General features: G+C 43.5%; 1 protein-coding gene across 7 annotated transcripts in view; it reads left to right on the top strand.

Annotated features, from left to right (window-relative positions):
* Positions 1–17,182, top strand: part of NDRG3 (NDRG family member 3) — a 117,373-nt gene that overhangs the window by 10,564 nt on the left and 89,627 nt on the right. For 6 of the 7 annotated variants that reach the window (XM_004459038.3, XM_058287037.2, XM_071211699.1 and 3 more), the window contains exon 2: positions 7,813–7,912. The exons of the other annotated variant lie outside the window; for it this stretch is intronic. In XM_004459038.3, coding sequence (XP_004459095.1) covers positions 7,856–7,912 — 57 coding nt within the window. In that variant the 5' untranslated portion in view covers positions 7,813–7,855. The remainder of the gene's footprint in view (positions 1–7,812; positions 7,913–17,182) is intronic. 7 annotated transcript variants of the gene reach the window in all.

Raw genomic sequence — 17,182 nt, 5'->3', positions numbered from 1 at the left:
TTCTCTGCTGCACATAGTTACTAATCTATTTCTGACTGCCTGGGTTATTTGTAAAAATAGTCTTATATATGCAATATTACCCATATTTGTATTTCACATGAGGTTTAACTATATTATACAGTTCCATGTTACATTTATATATATATTTTTTTTTTTCATTAAAAAAAAATACTTAGATTACTGATCACTGGTCTTGATCATATTTAAAGGCCCTCCCAAAGTTGATCTTCTCTCTATTAAAGAGTATGCTGCCTTTCCTGGCCACCCTAGTAACATTTTTGCTTGCACTTCAATTCAGAGCCGTCAGTTTCTGTACTTTTAAAAGGCGATCTACAAACACACACACATACACACAAAGGCGATCTACATGGTCATGGACTTTTTGTCATAGAGAACCGAACCTCATTTTTCCTAGATTTTAATACTATTTACTCACTGTTGAAAGATAAAGGCTATTTCTTAGTTCTCAAACTCCTCTCCTCTTCAGCATTTGATAGTTTTCCTCCTCTTCTGTGTAAATTTCTCTTCTCCCTTGACTTATTTGACATTGTACTTCTGCTTTTCCTCTTGCTTCTTTGAACATTTTTTGGCTCTTACTGGTTCTACTTTCACCTCCTTCACTGAGTTGTCCTTCAGAAGAGCCCAGGGACTGTATCTTCTCCTTGTCTTCGGTTTGGTGATTGCCTACAGGTTTACCTCATTGACTGTCACTCATACTCATGCTTTTGGGTCTCTCTTGAATGCCCATATTTTGGCTCAGACTCAAAATAGATTTTTTTTCCCTACCGATTTCTCTGTTAAATAGCTCCTCCATTTTTGTTAATTGTGCCATCATTCTTTTATCTCCTAAACTAGCAACCTTGGCAAAATCTGACTCCTCCCACTTCACACTATTTTTTATCAACCTTATATCCCAAATCTCCTTTTTTCTCTATTTTTGCAATTCCAATAGTTTGGTCAGATCCTTGTCACCTTTTAGCTAGATTTATGCAGTTAGCTACTAAAATGTTCTTTTTCTAGTATGTTTCCCTTCTAGGTCATCTGTCGAATCTTTTTTTTAAAAACCCCACCTAGCTTACTGAAATCCTTTTTGGAATAAGGCAGAATGAAATGAAATTAAGAAACTCTACTCCATCATCATCTGTTTTAAAGATTTTTTGCTAATAAGCAGCTAACTACTGAAATAGTGTAACCAGATTTTGTCTATGTTCTTGACTATGCTGCAGAAATGAATTTCAAGTATATGTCAGGTTAATTAGGCCAGTAATTTATTAAGATAGGGAGGGAAGAGAAATGGAAGAAAATAACAGATCATGGATCCAGGTAGAGAGGAAAGGGCTGAAGAGTGATAATTATGGACTACAATTTCCCGTTATAGATTGTAAATAACCAGGTTTTACTTGCGTATTGATCCAGGTGGGGGCGAAGAAGCAGAATAAGGCATGAACAAGGCACCAGGACAGGGCTAAGTCAAGAGAGCAAGAGAGGGAAGCGGACTTGGCCCAATGGATAGGGCGTCCGCGGTTGAAACCCCAGGCCTCCTTGACCGGTGCGGAGCTGGCCATGCGCAGTGCTGATGCGCGCAAGGAGTGCCCCGCCACGCAGGGGGTCCCCCGCCGGCAAGCCCACGTGCAAGGAGTGCGCCCCGTAAGGAGAGCCACCCAGTGCAAAAGAAAGTGCAGCCTGCCCAGGAATGGCTCCGCACACAAGGAGAGCTGACACAACAAAGAAGAAACAGATTCCTGGTGCCACTGGTAAGGATAGAAGCAGTCACGGAAGAACACACAGCGAATGGACACAGAGAGCAGACAACGGGGAGAGGGGGCAAAGGGGAGAGAAATAAGTAAAAAATCTTTAAGGAAAAAAAAAAACAAGAGAGAGAGGTTGGTCTCTGTGTTTGCTTTTTTTTTTTTTTAATTTTATTTCTCTCCCCTCCTCCCCCCCCCAGTTGTCTGCTCTGTGTCCATTCTCTGTGTGTTCTTCTGTGGCCACTTCTATCCTTATCAGCGGCACCAGAAATCTGTGTTTCTTTTTGTTGTGTCATCTTGTAGTGTCAGCTCTGTGTGTGTGTGGCGCCATTCTTGGGCAGGCTGCACTTTCTTTTGCACTGGGCGGCTCTCCTTACGGGGCTCACTCCTTGCACGTGGGGCTTTCCTGCGTGGCAGGGCACTCCTCGTGTGCATCAGCAGTGCACATGGGCTAGCTCCGCGCGTGTCAAGGAGGCCCGGGTTTTGAACCCGGACCTCCCATGTGGTAGGCGGACGCCCTGTCCAGTTGGGCCAAGTCCGCTTCCTATGCAGTTGCTTTTTGAACCATTAATTATTCCACCCCTTTGCTAATGGCATGAGAGGAGTTTCCAGTTGTTTGCTGTTTTGATTGATTACCCCACCCATCAATTCCCCAGGAGGACCAGATAATAAGGCCCTGGAGAATATCTGGGACTTCTCCTGGCTTCTGGAGGAAATCGCATTCTGAATGGAAGAATCTCATGAGGGTCTTCCAGCAGCCCTCTTGGCGGGGCGGGGGTGTCCTGAATGACCCGTGAACTTCTTGTCAGGTTCCAGATCCATCTAATGATTCCTTGTCTTACTAGTCTGCTTCAGTAGTGAGGGTTTTTATCCTTGTGTAGTGACTCAAACCTTCATTTCTAAAGTGTCTCAGTCATTGGTGGTATAGGATTGCTCTAGGTTTCTATTACCGTTACCTCAAGGAGGCATCATGGTTTGACTAGAGAATAAAGGACTTGCCCAGACTCCTACAATCAGTAGATGGGGCCTCACGAAGACATTTTGCATTATGGTATAATGGGAAGAGCAAAGGTTTTTAAATCCTTGCCCTATTATTCAGATGTGGGATTTTGGAAAAATCATGTAAATTCTCTGAGCCTGTTTCTCATCTTGTAAAATTTAAAAAAAGAAAAAATATTTGTCCAAGAGGATTGTTATGAGGATTAAACATAAAGTGCTTAGATTTAATTCTTGGCACATAGTAGGTGCCCATCTATTCCCCTTTTCCTTTCCAACTGTTAGGCTCACTTCCTCAGTTTGAGGATGGTTAGTTTTTACTTGTCAGTCCTCCTCTACCTCATAAGACTGGGAAAGAGAGTAAACATTTTCTTGTCTTCTGCAGGTTATAAAATTCCTATTAAAAACCTTCATTCCACAGTAGTATCTGATAGCTGTATAATTTGTGCAGATAAGGGAGCTGCAGGTCTTCGATCCCCAGGAGGGAGCCTGTCTATGCAGCTGAGGTATCTGGAGATGGAATTTTCCACCATATGATCTTTGTGCTTTTATAGGTGCTATAAAACTTCTCACTGACAAAAGCTTGCGGCAGCGAGAACTGAGAAAAAAAGGAGTCCTGGAAAGAAAGCCTTAGATCTTCTAATATGTGGAATGTGAATGTTCACTGTCTTTTTTTTTTTTTTTAAGATTTATTTATTTATCTCTCTCCCCTTCCCCCCCAACCCCGGTTTTCTGTTCTCTGTGTCTATTTGCTGTATCTTCTTTGTCTGCTTCTGTTGTCAGTGGCACGGGAATCTGTTTCTTTTTGTTGCGTCATCTTGTGTCAGCTCTCCATGTGGGCAGCGCCATTCCTGGGCAGGCTGCACTTTCTTTCACACTGGGCGGCTCTCCTTACAGGGCACACTCCTTGCGTGTGGGGCTCCCCTACACGGGGGACACCCCTGCGTGGCGGGGCACTCCTTGTGCGCATCAGCCAGCTCCACACGGGTCAAGGAGGCCCGGGGTTTGAACCACGCACCTCCCATGTGGTAGACGGACGCCCTAACCACTGGGCCAAGTCCGCTTCCCCCTGTTCACTGTCTTGTTGCCAATACCTAAGTCACACTAAAGCAGCTTGCTGTTCTGCACAGCATTCTTGCTTTGTATCTGCATTGGGCCTAGCTGATAGGGACAGCCTTCTCATTTAATTTGCATTCTTGCTTAAGTGTTTGTCCTGGCACAGATTTGCTTTATTTTTTCATAAATAAAAAATGTACAGGAACTCTAGGTGAATGCAAATGAATGCAGGTCACTTTGGACCTGAGGACACCTCAGGCTTTCCTCTGGCTCCTTAGGCTCCATGATGGTTCTAGCCAGGTGGAATCACATTTGAATAAGTAACATCCTGAGTGCCCTGCTTTCAAGTGAATGAATTTAAGTGGGGAATAAAAAGGGTGGATTGGAAGAACAATTTCAGGAAATCACCATTTTACAATGAAAGAAAATGAAAATAGACTAACATGTTAACAGTGGTTGTTTTTTTTTGGATGAAAGAATTATTAATAAAGTTTATTACTGTGATTTCCAAATTTCAGAAGTGAGCACGTACTGCATTTATAGTAGGAAAATGAACTTTAAAATTGCCATTTTAATTAACTGATAGATAGTGAAGTTCAAATGAAAAGTAGCCACAGTTTATGGTTTATAAACACATTGAGGGAAGCAGACTTGGCCCAGTGTTTAGGGTGTCTGTCTACCACATGGGAGGTCCATTGTTCAAACCCCGGGCCTCCTTGACCGTGTGGAGCTGGCCCATCCGCAGTGCTGATGTGCGCAAGGAGTGCTGTGCCATGCAGGGGTGTCCCCGCGTAGGGCAGCCCCACATGCAAGGAGTGCGCCCATAAGGAGAGCCGCCCAGTGTGAAAGAAAGTTCAGCCTGCCCCGGAATGGCGCCATGCACAGGGAGAGCTGACACAACAAGATGATGCAACAAAAAGAAACAGATTCCCGTGCCGCTGACAACAACAGAAGTGGGCAAAGAAGAACATGCAGCAAATAGACACAAAGAACAGACAACTGGGGTGAGGGGAAGGGGAGAGAAATAAATAAAATAAATCTTAAAAAAAAAAAACACATTGTGTAGGTCCCAATTAGACCCATATTTTGAGAGTTAACTGGATTATAGTAGAGTCTAAATGAGAATAACAGGTGCTGGCTGAAACTTGTGACATAAGATTTAAGTCACCTCATCCCCTTTTGAAATGTTACTGTTTTAAAAAAAATTCAGGTGCTGAGCATTCAGTACTTCATTCAAGTTGGTTTTTTTTTAAGATTTATTTATTTCTCTCCCCTTCCCACCCTTCCCCCCACCCCAGTTGTCTATTCTCTGTGTCCATTTTGCTGCTGTTCTTCTTTTTGTCTGCTTCTGTTTCATTCAAGTTTATAAGGTGCATGGCATCTGAAAAAATAATCACTTTCCTGTAAGAAGGTTAAATATCAGGCTTGCACACTCTAGATGTCTCGAATGTTTGGGATACTTACGATTGACCTGTGGGGACCATGGACAGGATATTCCCATTGGCAACCTCTGGATCGCTAAGAGGAATGATTAAAGAACTCTTGTTAGTCTACCCAAATGTAGTCACAGTTGGGAGCAGCATTTATTTTGATGTGTTCGCTCCTAGTACCTGAAAGGTAGCCTGGAGCACATAATTCTTTCCCTAGCTAATTAAATCAAACCATGCCATCCTATCTTTGGAGGTAAAATGGAAAAGTGGATTCATGTATGTTAGAGGGAAAAAAAACCATGTATGTTAGGGAAAAAATGGCGCTTACTGGGACACGGAGACTGATCAATTGCAGGCAGGCAGAAGTTTATTGATTGGGAAGCTCTCCCAACGGAGGGGGTCTGAAGATTAGACTTCAGCCCGCTCGTGGAAGGTGGTGGATCTGACTTTATACAGTACATCAAAGGCGGGCAAATGTTAGTCTGAGGGAAGGGGGTTAGAGTCGAGTACAGCCTATGGTTGATTAGGGGCTGTAAAAGTGAATTCTTCCAGTGCATTGTTTGGGGGTAGTAGGCTAGGAGGTAGGGTATTCTTGGAATGTGGGAGTCTGGTGGTCTGGAAGGGATGGGTCTTGGAATGCAGGGTTCTGGAAGGGATGAGGGTCCTTATCTGCTCCATTGCCACTGTGATATGCTCATCCTTGGGGGGAAATACGCTATCCTCTGCACTAGGCAGCTTTTCTCAGTAGATCGGAATGGAGTCACAGCCTTATGACCTGTTAATCATTGCAAACTTCGTAAGGTGGAAACTCTAGCAATACAGTAGACCAATATGAGCAAGATTTATTATGATTTTCCATCATTATCAGCTTACCTTCCCAAGGAGTTGTTGACAGTTCAATTCCTGGCTCATATGTCACTTCCCTTGTGAACCTTGTGGAGGCTCTTTTGATTCCTACCAACGAGAAGTAATTACTCCTTCTGTGAACTCCTATGCCCCCCTCCCTTTTTTTTTTCTTTTCTTTTCATTTTATAGTTTGTTTTATGTGTAGCTGTCATCTCTGCTCTGTAGTAAGCTCCTGGAAGGCAGGGACCATCTTTGTATCTTCCATAGTGCTTTGCTAAGTTTGGGTACTCAATAAATGGTTGTTGAATGGCTTAATCTTCAACTCATTAAGCCAGCATTTTTTCTTACTTGATGGGTTCAGAGCCAAGGTAGAGGGAGTGAAGCCTGGAGCTTTGTATTCTGGGTCAGAATCACTAGATCCCTTAATCCCCAAGCTGTAGTGTCCCCCTGTGGCTTCCAGCATGTGGGAGGGAGGAAAGGTTCATGGTTCATCTCTCTTTCCAATTTCCTGCTTCCTCCAGCACTGTATTTTCTGATCTTTTCCCTCTCTCTACTAGTTATCTATTGCTACATAACAAATTACTACAAAACAAAATCTTTTGTTACCTCTCATGTTTTCTGTAGGTTAGGAATTCTGGAGTGGGATTGGTAGGGTGGTTCTGACTCAGGATCTCTCATGAAGTTATAGTCATCTCTCTGGGGCTGTAGTCACAAAATCTTGATTGGGGCTGGAATGTCCATTTGTAAGATGGCTCACATGGCTGGCAGGTTGGTACTGGCAAATTGGTTCCTGTACACATGACCTCTCCAAAGGATTGCTTGAGTGTCCTCACAATACGGTAGCTGGTTTCTCCCAGAACTAGTGATTCAAGACGCTAAAGCAGAAACTACAATGCCTTTATGACCATATTCTGTTGATTACATGTGCCATCCTGGATTCAGTTGGATAAGGGATTACACAAGTGAGTGAATGTCAGCAGTCAGGAGTCACTGGCCGTCTTGGAGGCTGGTTCATATTCTCCATCCAGTGCTATGATTCCCCAAATGAAGACTAGTGAGTTTATCCTCAGTTCATCTCTCTCTTCATTCACACTGCCATTGCAGTTTTTGTGGGTCAGGAGTTGGCACATCTTGGCTGGGTCCTCTGTAAGACTCCAGTCAAGATGTTAGTTAGGGCTTGCTTCTCATCTGAGACTCACCTGGGGAAGACTTTGCTTCTAGACTTACGTGGTTGTTTTTGATTTTTTTTTCTTTTCTCTTATGTGGTTGTTGACCATTCAGTTCCTTGCAGGTTTTCAGACTGAGGGACCCAGTTTATTTCTGCTTTTCAACTGGAAGCTGCTCTCAACTCCTTGCCATGTGGTCCTTTCTCAACATGCCACCTTGCTTTTTTCAAAGCCAGAAGGGAAGAGAGTATATCAGTCAGACAGCTGTTAAAATCTTAGGTAATGTAATCATGTACAGGAACTCACATACGTTCAGTCACCTTTGACATACTCTGTTGGTTAGGAGCAAGTCAAGAGAAATTGCACAAGGGTATAAGTACTAAGAGGCAGGGATCATGGAGGCTACTCGAGAATCAGTCTGCCTGTAACTCTCTTAGTTTACTGTGTCTACCACACCCTGGGTGGTGCTTGACACATGGTCAGCACTAATATTTGATTGAATATAGTAGGACAATTATGTTTCCGATTCCTGTCTTAAGTCTTTTTCTTTACTTCTTTTCTGTTTCACAGTTACTAATTAATTCTTGAGAATCCTCTGCTCTCACCTGTCCTCATGGATGAACTTCAGGATGTTCAGCTCACAGAGATCAAACCACTTCTAAATGACAAGGTAAATAAAGACTACTCTCTTCACTAAAATAGATATAAATCTTTTGAGAATTCACTTTCTATATTATCTGAATAGTAACTAACTCAAACCATATTTAACCTGACTTTCTATGGAAAGAATGCTTCCTTAAATATATTTTTACCCTTCCTTTTTTTTTTTTTTTTAAGATTTATTATTTATTTATTTCTCTCCCCTTCCCCGCTCCCTCTCCAGTTGTCTGTTCTCTGTGTCCTTTTGCTGTGTGTTCTTCTGTGTCTGCTTGTATTCTTGTCAGCAGCACCGGGAATCTGTGTCTTTTTGTTGCGTCATCTTGCTGTATCAACTCTCTGTGTGTCACCACTCCTGGGCAGGCCGTACATTTTTCGCCCTGGGCAGCTTTCCTTACAGGATGAACTCCTTGCATGTGGGGCTCCCCTACGCAGGGGACACCCCCACATGGCATAGCAGTCCTTGTGTGCATCAGCACTGCCCATGGGCCAGCTCATCACACGGGTCAGGAGGCCCTGGGTTTGAACTGTGTACCTCCCATGTGGTAGGCGGATACTCTATCTGTTGAGCCAAATCCGCTTCCCTACCCTTCCTTTTGACATCTTCCCTTTTTTCTTTTTTACTACTCTTATTTCAACAAGCCACATTCAATCAAGGAATCAAGTTATTCTTGAGGTTTTCCTGTTTTACAGATAGATATATTAAAAGGAAAGAATATTATGGCAAAGCAGAGGAGCATGTATGAGGGTGGTGGTTTGACTTAGAATCCAAGGGTCTTGATTTTCAGTTTCTGTAAGGAAATTTTAACATCCATGGCAGGTGATATATATAGGTTGCAACACTCTTAAAGTTTGTCAAGTCTGTGACATGGCCTTTCTGTGACTATCAGGATTTTCAATAGGATTGCCTGGATGTCAGTAATATACTTCTATTACAGTTTGAGATTATTTATGAATCCCAAAAAGAGAAAGATTAAGTTTGTAAACTAATCTCTTCTTCTGGGTATGATACCCTTTGTTTATATTAAGTTCAGTGAGGGACCTCTGATTAAGTTAACTTGATATAAAATCAATTTAGGCTTCTGACTGGGCTGTGTCAGTAAGGTATGACTCAGATTGAGTCCCTACCCCTTTGATGGGCTGATATAAATGGACACCCACTTAAAAAGGCACAAGGAAAGAGAGAGAACTCTGTCATTTTTGCTTCTGGGACCCCAGGAAGAGATGAGCTATTTGCCTGATAGCTTACAGCTGACCTTGAGAGTTGAGACTGAGATAGGAATCCCTGAGAGACAAGCCCCGTGCCAGCCTTCAGCTGAGATTGGGAAGAAGCTGGGCCCCTGGAGCCTCAAGAGGAAGAGGAAGCGGAAGCTCAGAGGGGAAGGCTGAAACCCAGCAGAGATCACCTGCCATCTTGCTTCAACATGTGGCAACTGACTTTGGTGAGGAAAGTACCTCTTACGATACTCTGAGCTGGACTTTCCATGGCCTTGGGACTGTAAGCTCTTTACCCCAATTAAACACCCTTTAGAAAAGCCAACAGATTTCTGGTATTTTGCATCAGCACCCCTTTGACAGACAAATGCAGCCTCTTTTTTAATGTCAGTGTTTTTTTGTTTTGTTTTGTTTTTTTTTTAAAGATTTATTTATTTATTTAATTTCCCCCCCTCCCCTGGTTGTCTGTTCTTGGTGTCTATTTGCTACGTCTTGTTTCTTTGTCTGCTTCTGTTGTCGTCAGCGGCACGGGGAAGTGTGGGTGGCGCCTTTCCTGGCAGGCTGCTCTTTCTTTTTCACGCTGGGCGGCTTTCCTCACGGGCGCACTCCTTGCACGTGGGGCTCCCTCACGCGGGGGACACCCTTGCATGGCACGGCACTCCTTGTGCGCATTAGCGCTGCGCATGGCCAGCTCCACACGGGTCAAGGAGGCCCGGGGTTTGAACCGCGGACCTCCCATATGGTAGACGGACGCCCTAACCACTGGGCCAAAGTCCGTTTCCCTAATGTCAGTGTTGGAGAACTATATTATCAACAACACAGTTGACAGACATCAGCACCCAACAATTAAACATGTTACCAGAAAGCTAAGAAAGGCTTATACTCTTCCCTGACTTTCTCCTTTCAGTCAGCATACATAAAATTCCTTCTTTTCAACCCTATTCTTTTGGTTTATTATCATTGCCTCCTGTTAAAATATACTCTTTAGCTTGATGTGAATAGGGACATAGCATCCTTCCTTTTTTTTTTTAAAGATTTATTTTATTTATTTATTTCTCCCCACCCCCTTGTTGTTTGCATTCACTGTGTCTGTTTGTTGTGTGCTGGTCTCTTTTATAGGAGGCACTGGGAACTGAACCTGGGACCTCCCTTGTGGGAGGGAGGTGCCTAATTGCGTGAGCCACCTCTGCTCCATGCTTGTTGCATCTCTCATTGTGTTTCCTCACTGTGTCTCTTGGTTGCATCATCTCACTGCATCACCTTATTGTGTCAGCTCACTGCACTAGCCTGTCACATCAGTTTGCTGTCTTGCTTTTCTTTAGGAGGCACCGAGAACCAAACCTAGACCTCTCGTGGTAGGCAGGAGCTGAGTCTCCTGATCCACTTCTCAGCATCCTTTCTCAAGGGAAGGATTGGTGGAAGGTAAAGGTAAAGATGGGTGAGGTTGGGCTGGTAGGACTATACCAAAGATGCTGTTGCCTGTTTTCTTTTTCTGTCCAAAGTAAGGTCCTATACCCACCACTTCTGGAGCTACTGACTTATTATATGTTTATTTGCTTTTGAATCCTGACAGCTCCATTTTCATGTGTGTGACCTCTTCTCTCCATCTCCACTGTTTCCTTTATTTTTTACCAGATTTCTTGCTTTCTGGCAAGCTGCACACTTTTTTAACCCCCCCCCCCCCATTTGGTTTCTTCTACTGCTTCCCCTCCTATTTTCAAAAAATTCTTTCCTTTAAGTATTGAATTTTTGTTGATGTGAGTTCTTGTCCCGAAAATGATGCAACACGAAGAAAAGGAAGGAAATAAAATCTATATCTGTATAACTTAACTATAGCCCCAGAAATGACTAGTTTACAAGGCAGGTAAGGTTTAGGAAGGCAGTACCTATGCTAAACGTGGTTGATTATCAGAACCAGCTGGGGAATTGTTTAAAAATACAGATTCCGGGGGCCCATTCTAGACCGACTAAATCAGAATCTCCAATGGTGGAGCTTGGGGAATAGACATACATTCACATGCACACACTCACACACATGCACACAGCCTATAAGATCAGTGGTCCTCAACTTTGGTTGCTCATTGGAATTACCTGGAGAGCTGTAAAAATTACTGATGCAGGAAGTGGATATGGCTCAAGCGATAGGGCTTCCGCCTACCATATGGTCGGACCCAGGTTCAATCCCTGGGGCTTCCTGGTGAAAAAGAAGAGAAAGTGTGCCCATGAGTGAGCTAGTGCCCATGTGGTGAGCCTTGTGCCTTGCTGGTGAGCTGAGTGCCCACGTGGTGAGCCAGTGCCTGTGCAAGTGAGTCACGCAGCAAGCTGATGACGCAACAAAAGAGAGACGAGGGGGAGAGTAAAGGTGACACACGGCAGAAACCAGGAACTGAGGTGACACAGCTGACAACGAACCTCTCTCCACATCAGAGGTCCCCAGGATTGAATCCGGGTGAATCCTAGAGGAGAAAAAAATGAGAAGACAAAAAGAGAAATAGGTACACAAGATCACACAGTGCTTGGACACAGACAGCAAAAACAGAAGGGCAGTGGGAGGGGGAGGGGAAGGGGGAAAAATAAAGAAATAAATCTTTAAAAAAAAAATTACTGATGCCTGTGTCCTATCTCCAGAGATTCTGACTGAATTAATCTGGGTGTGGTTTAACTTTTTTAAAAAGCTTCAGCTCTCAAGGTTGAGAACCATGCCTAAAGTGATGCTAATTAGCTAATGTTAGAAATCCCAGACCTAATGGGTTTCAAGTGTTTGAGGACTAGAGCACAAATAAGAGGAGAATTCTTCTCTGATCTTGGAAGTCCACCTAAGGAGGTACTTAAATGAAAGAGTGGCATGAGTTTGTTGTCTCATAGAGAAGGCAGCTGAAAGAGGAAAGATTCAGTGAATGTACCATAAAAAGGCAGTGAGGAAGCTGATGTGTCTCAGTGGTTGAGCACTGGCCTCCCACTTTTGAGGTCCTGGATTCAATTCCTGGTCCTGGTACTTTGGGGAAAAAAAAAAAGAAATGCTACTGATTTTTGGGGAATTGATGTGGCTCAGTGTTTGAGCACTGACTTCCCACATAAGAGGTCCCGGGTTCAAACCCTGGCCCCAGTATCTCAAAAAAAGAAAAGAAAAGAAAAGAAAAAGGCAGTGAATTAGCCTAGGTCTTCCTCCCTGAGGCCACAGTGATGCCTTTGATATGTCTATTATGTGTCAAAACAATGTCTCACTTCTAATATCTGTAAGTTCCTATTTGATATGCGCAAGCTGTTCCTGCCCACTTGCCACACTCCATCTTGCTCTTCTCTCTCTTTGAGAAGTGCTCCTATTCCATCACTGTTCATGAAAGTTCCCCTGCTCCAGTCAAGGTAGATTGGCTCCAGGTCCTTTTTGGATAGTGGCATTCTCCGACAAAGAATTCCACCTCTTTTAATTAGCCTTCCTCCCTCTCTAGTGTGTTAATACTTCTGCCTGCCTAGCAAGTGTGTGTTTTTGCATGCATTGCGAAAGGTACAATGATAAACCTCTCTATCATTATGTCATTTGATCCTTCCAATAGCCTGGTGAAGCACAGATAAATTTATTACTATATTGTTGATGAGGAATCTAAGGCAGAGAAAAGTAAAATAATAGCTTAATCAGATTGAGTATCAGAGTACCATTTTCATTAAAGCAAAGAATACTTGTTATAGGGCAGACTTCAGCAACTAATTTTTTTTTTAAAGATTTATTTTTTTTATTTTTCTCCCCCCCTCCCCCCAGTTGTCTGCTCTGTGCCCATTTGCTGTGTGTTCTTCTGTGACTGCTTCTATCCTTATCAGCGGCACCGGAAATCTGTGTTTCTTTTTGTTGCGTCATCTTGCTGTGTCTGCTGTGTGTGTATGTGGCGCCATTCTTGGGCAGGCTGCACTTTTCTTTCGCGCTGGGTGGCTGTCCTTATGGGGCGCGCTCCTTGCGTGTGGGGCTCCCCTACGTGGGGGACACCCCTGTGTGGCACGGCACTCCTTGTGCGCATCAGCACTGCTCATGGGCCAGCTCCACACGGGTCCAGGAGGCCCAGGGTTTGAACTGTGGACCTCCCATGTGGTAGGCAGACGCCCTATCCATTGGGCCAAATCTGCTTCCCTGATGTTTTGAATTGGATAATTCTTGTTGTGGACAGTTCTGTGTAGCATCCTTGACCTCTACCCACTAGATGCTAGTGGCACTGCCTTCCACCCCAGCTGTGACAACCAGAAATGTCTCCAGACATTGCCAGAAGTCTTTTGAGGGGAAAAGTCATTCTGGTTGAGAACCACTGCTGTGAGCTTACAGGTTTGAATAGGAGTCGGTATCTTGAGAACTTTTTTTTTTTTTGCCTATACCTACTGTTATTTATTAAGCATCTGTGGCAGTTTGAGATTATTTATGAATCCCCCAAAAAGAGAACGATTATGTTTGTAAACTGGCCTGTTTCTCTGGGTGTGATAACCTTTGGTTTTATTAAATTTAATTGTTTTAAGTTTACTTAATAAAAGATTTGGGCTTTGACTGACCACATCAGTAGGGTGCGACTCGGGGCCAAGTCCCTGCCCATTTGGTAGGCTGATGTAAGTGGACACTCACTCAAGAAGACACACAGAAGATGATACACGAAAGAGGAGAGAACTTGGTCATTTCGATCCTGCCCTATGACAGAAAGGAGAGGGTTCAAACAGCTAAAGCCTGGAAAGAAACTAGCCCTATGCCAGAGTAATATAGGAAGCCCTGAGAGACAAGCCCTCTGCCAGCCTACAACTGAGATCAGAAGAAGCTGGGCCCACAGAGCCTTAAGAGGAAGAAGGAAGGAGAGACCAGGTAAAGATTGTCTGCCATCTTGCTTCAGCATGTGGCAACTGACTTGGTGAGAAAGCAGCCTTGAGTTGGACTCTTTAGAGCCTTGTAACTATAAGCTTTTACCCCAAATAAATACCCTTTATAAAAGCCAACAGATTTCTGGTACTTTGCATCAGCATTCCCTTGGGCTGACTAATATAGCACCATTATATATTCTACGTACATGCTGTCTTTTAATCCTCAGAGTATCCCTCTGAAGTTGATAATACTATTCTTCACTTAGTAGATGAAAAATTTAAGACTGAAAGGTTGATTTGCCCAGTCAGTAAGTGGCAGAGACAGGACCGAAATGCAGGTCTTTCCAACTCCAAAAGCTGAGCCTTTCCACTCCCATAGACACTGTTGATAGTTTGGTATCACACCTGTGGCTTGTACTGGCTTTTTAAGGAAAAGCCTAGACGTGTATAATTTCATTGCTTCTTTCTGCTCATTTTCTTCCTAAATATACTTAGCCAAAGACATTGCTATATCCTTCCAGGGTTCAGGGAACTAAAGGAAGACTAGCCCCAACCTATCCTGGAAGTATTTTTCCTGAGATGACTGCCTTTTACAGGCATACTAAAATTAAATGGATGAAGTACCAAAAAATGACAAGAGACAAGTTCACACAAACCTTGCTTAAGGCTATATTGAGAATGCTGCCTTACAGTAGAAAGAGAGATAAATCTTATTGCAATTTGTTCCCTTTCTGTTAGTAACTGGAAATGTAAGCAGGGAAGGGAGGAGGGTATTGAGTTGGAGGAGGGAAGACCCAGGGATGAGCATTGTTGTAACCTCCAGGACAGCAGAGACAGGCAAAGAGTTCCTGCCAAACACTTAAAAAAAAAAAAAAAGGCAGAGTGGAGAGGGGAGCAACCACAATTGAAACCAGACATTTCATGACATTTTAATTAAAGAATATTTGTGAAATGCTCTATCTAGTGTGGACTGGAGAATATACTTTAAGAAGTGATTGTGGGAAGCAGATTTGGCCCAGTGGATAGGATGTCAGCCTACCACATGGGAGGTCCAAGGTTCAAACCCAGGGCCTCCTTGACCTGTGTGGAGCTGGCCCATGCGCAGTGCTAATGTGTGCAAGGAGTGCCCTGCCATGCAGGGGTGTCGCTCACACCCAGGGGAGCCCCACGCGCAAGGAGTGCGCCCTGTAAGGAGAGCCACCCAGCACGAAAAAATAAAAGTGCGGCTTGCCCATGAATGGTGCCACACACATGAAGAGCTGACACAGCAAGATGACACAACAAAACGAGACACAGAGTCCAGATGCCACTGACAAGAATACAAGAGGTCACAGAAGAACACACAGCAAATGGACACAGAGAGCAGACAACGGGGGAGGATGGGCAGGGAAGGGGAGAGAGAAAAAAAAAAGAAGTGATTGTTGTCAGAAATGACCTAGATGGGACTGGAGCAGGAAATGACTTCTCTCAAGTCGCGATGCTAGTCTAACTGGGTACACTGGATTAAGAACACTTAGGATTTTTTGTTATTGTTTTGTTTTGCTAGGTACTTAATGCCAATGCAAAGTACCGGAAATGTTATCTTTTATAAAGGATATTTATTTGGAGTAAAAGCTCACAGGTCCAAGACCATGAAAGTCCAACTAAAGGCATCATAGGAGATACTTTCTCACCTAAGTCAGCTACTGTTGATCCTGGCATTGTTGCTACATGGTGAAGCAAGATAGCCGCCAATCTCTATGGAGGTCTCTGCCTTCCTTTCCAGAATCTACTGCCTCTTAGAGCTCACCTTTGAGCAACCAGGTATAGATAGGGCTTCTCTCTTTCCAGACCTCCTATTTCAGTCTCTGCTGTTCCACACTCTTCCCAAGTTTAGCTGTAAGCTATCAGGTATATAGCAGGGTTGGTCTCCTCTTGAGCTGCTCCATGGGCCCAGCCTCTTAGGGCCTTAGTGCTTACGCAATCCTCCACTCTCATTGCAGAATAAATCAAATATGCTCCTCCTTTTTTCCTCCATCTGTCCAAGTCTCTGTGTCTCTCTTTGTATCAGACCCAGCAAGAGGGTGGAGACTCAACATGAATCACACCCCACAGACATAATCTAGTCAAATGGGTCTCACACCCACAGGAATGGTTTAGTTTAAAACATAATATTTCTCTTTTTGGGATTCATGAAATAATTTCAAACTGCCACAGTTTTCAACAAACAAGAGATAGCTTGGGTTTCTGGAGGGAATTGCCTCTTTCCATTTTTGGCATTCCTCTTTGTGCAGCTGAGGGCCTCACTGCTATTTTCACATGGTTATGAGGAAGAGGAAGTCGTATATACAATAACAGCTGATTCCCAAATAACTCATCAGAATTCATGTCCCTGTATTCCATGACCAAGTTTTCATTCAGACTAGAGTGATTTTTCTCTAATCTTTCTTAAAATCTCTAAAGGAACCTCTGGGAACCCTATAAGATTGAAATTTTAATGTGGTCTGTTGTGATATCATTATAAATCATTAAGTGGAAATTTTAAATTTTATATTACAAAATACTATGTAACAAGCATATCTTTGTACCATAACAGATTCTTTTTTTTTCCAGTTTCCTGATTACAAAAGAGGAAGTACATGTTGTAGAAAAGTATAATGAAAATTATAATCACCCATAATCTCTCTAACCAGAAATAGCTGCTGTTGTCAGTATAATATTTTGGTATTTTTCTCCTAGTTTTTTGTTTGTTTGTTTTTTAAGATTTATTTTTCTCCACCCTTCCCCCACCTTGTCTGATCTCTTTGTCCATTCGCTGTGTGTTCTTCTGTGTCTGCGTGCATTCTTGTCAGTGGCACGAGAAATCTGTCTCTTTTTGTTGCGTCATCTTGCTGCATCAGCTCTCCGTGGTGCCACTCCTGGGCAGGCTGTGCTTTTTTTGCGCTGGGCAGCTCTCCTTACGGGGCGCATTCCTTGTGTGGGGGCCTCCCCTACGTGGGGGACACCCCTGCGTGGCAGGGCACTCCTTGCACACATCAGCACTGAGCATGGGCCAGCTCATCACACGGGTCAGGAGGCCCTGGGTTGGAACCCCGGACCTCCTGTGTGGTAAGTGGACGCTCTATCAGTTGAGCCAAATCCGCTTCCCCCTAGTTTTTTTTTAATGCATGTTTTAATGTAATTCAATTCAAACTGCAAAGACCATTTTATATACTTTTTTTTCCACTTAACCATATAGCATCTTAAATTGAAATACAGTAGA

This window comes from Dasypus novemcinctus, chromosome 24, assembly GCF_030445035.2.
Source record: "Dasypus novemcinctus isolate mDasNov1 chromosome 24, mDasNov1.1.hap2, whole genome shotgun sequence".
In the NCBI taxonomy this organism is placed as follows: Eukaryota; Metazoa; Chordata; class Mammalia; order Cingulata; family Dasypodidae; genus Dasypus; species Dasypus novemcinctus.
Note: the sequence above shows the minus strand (reverse complement) of the source record. Positions and strands in the feature narration are given on the sequence as shown.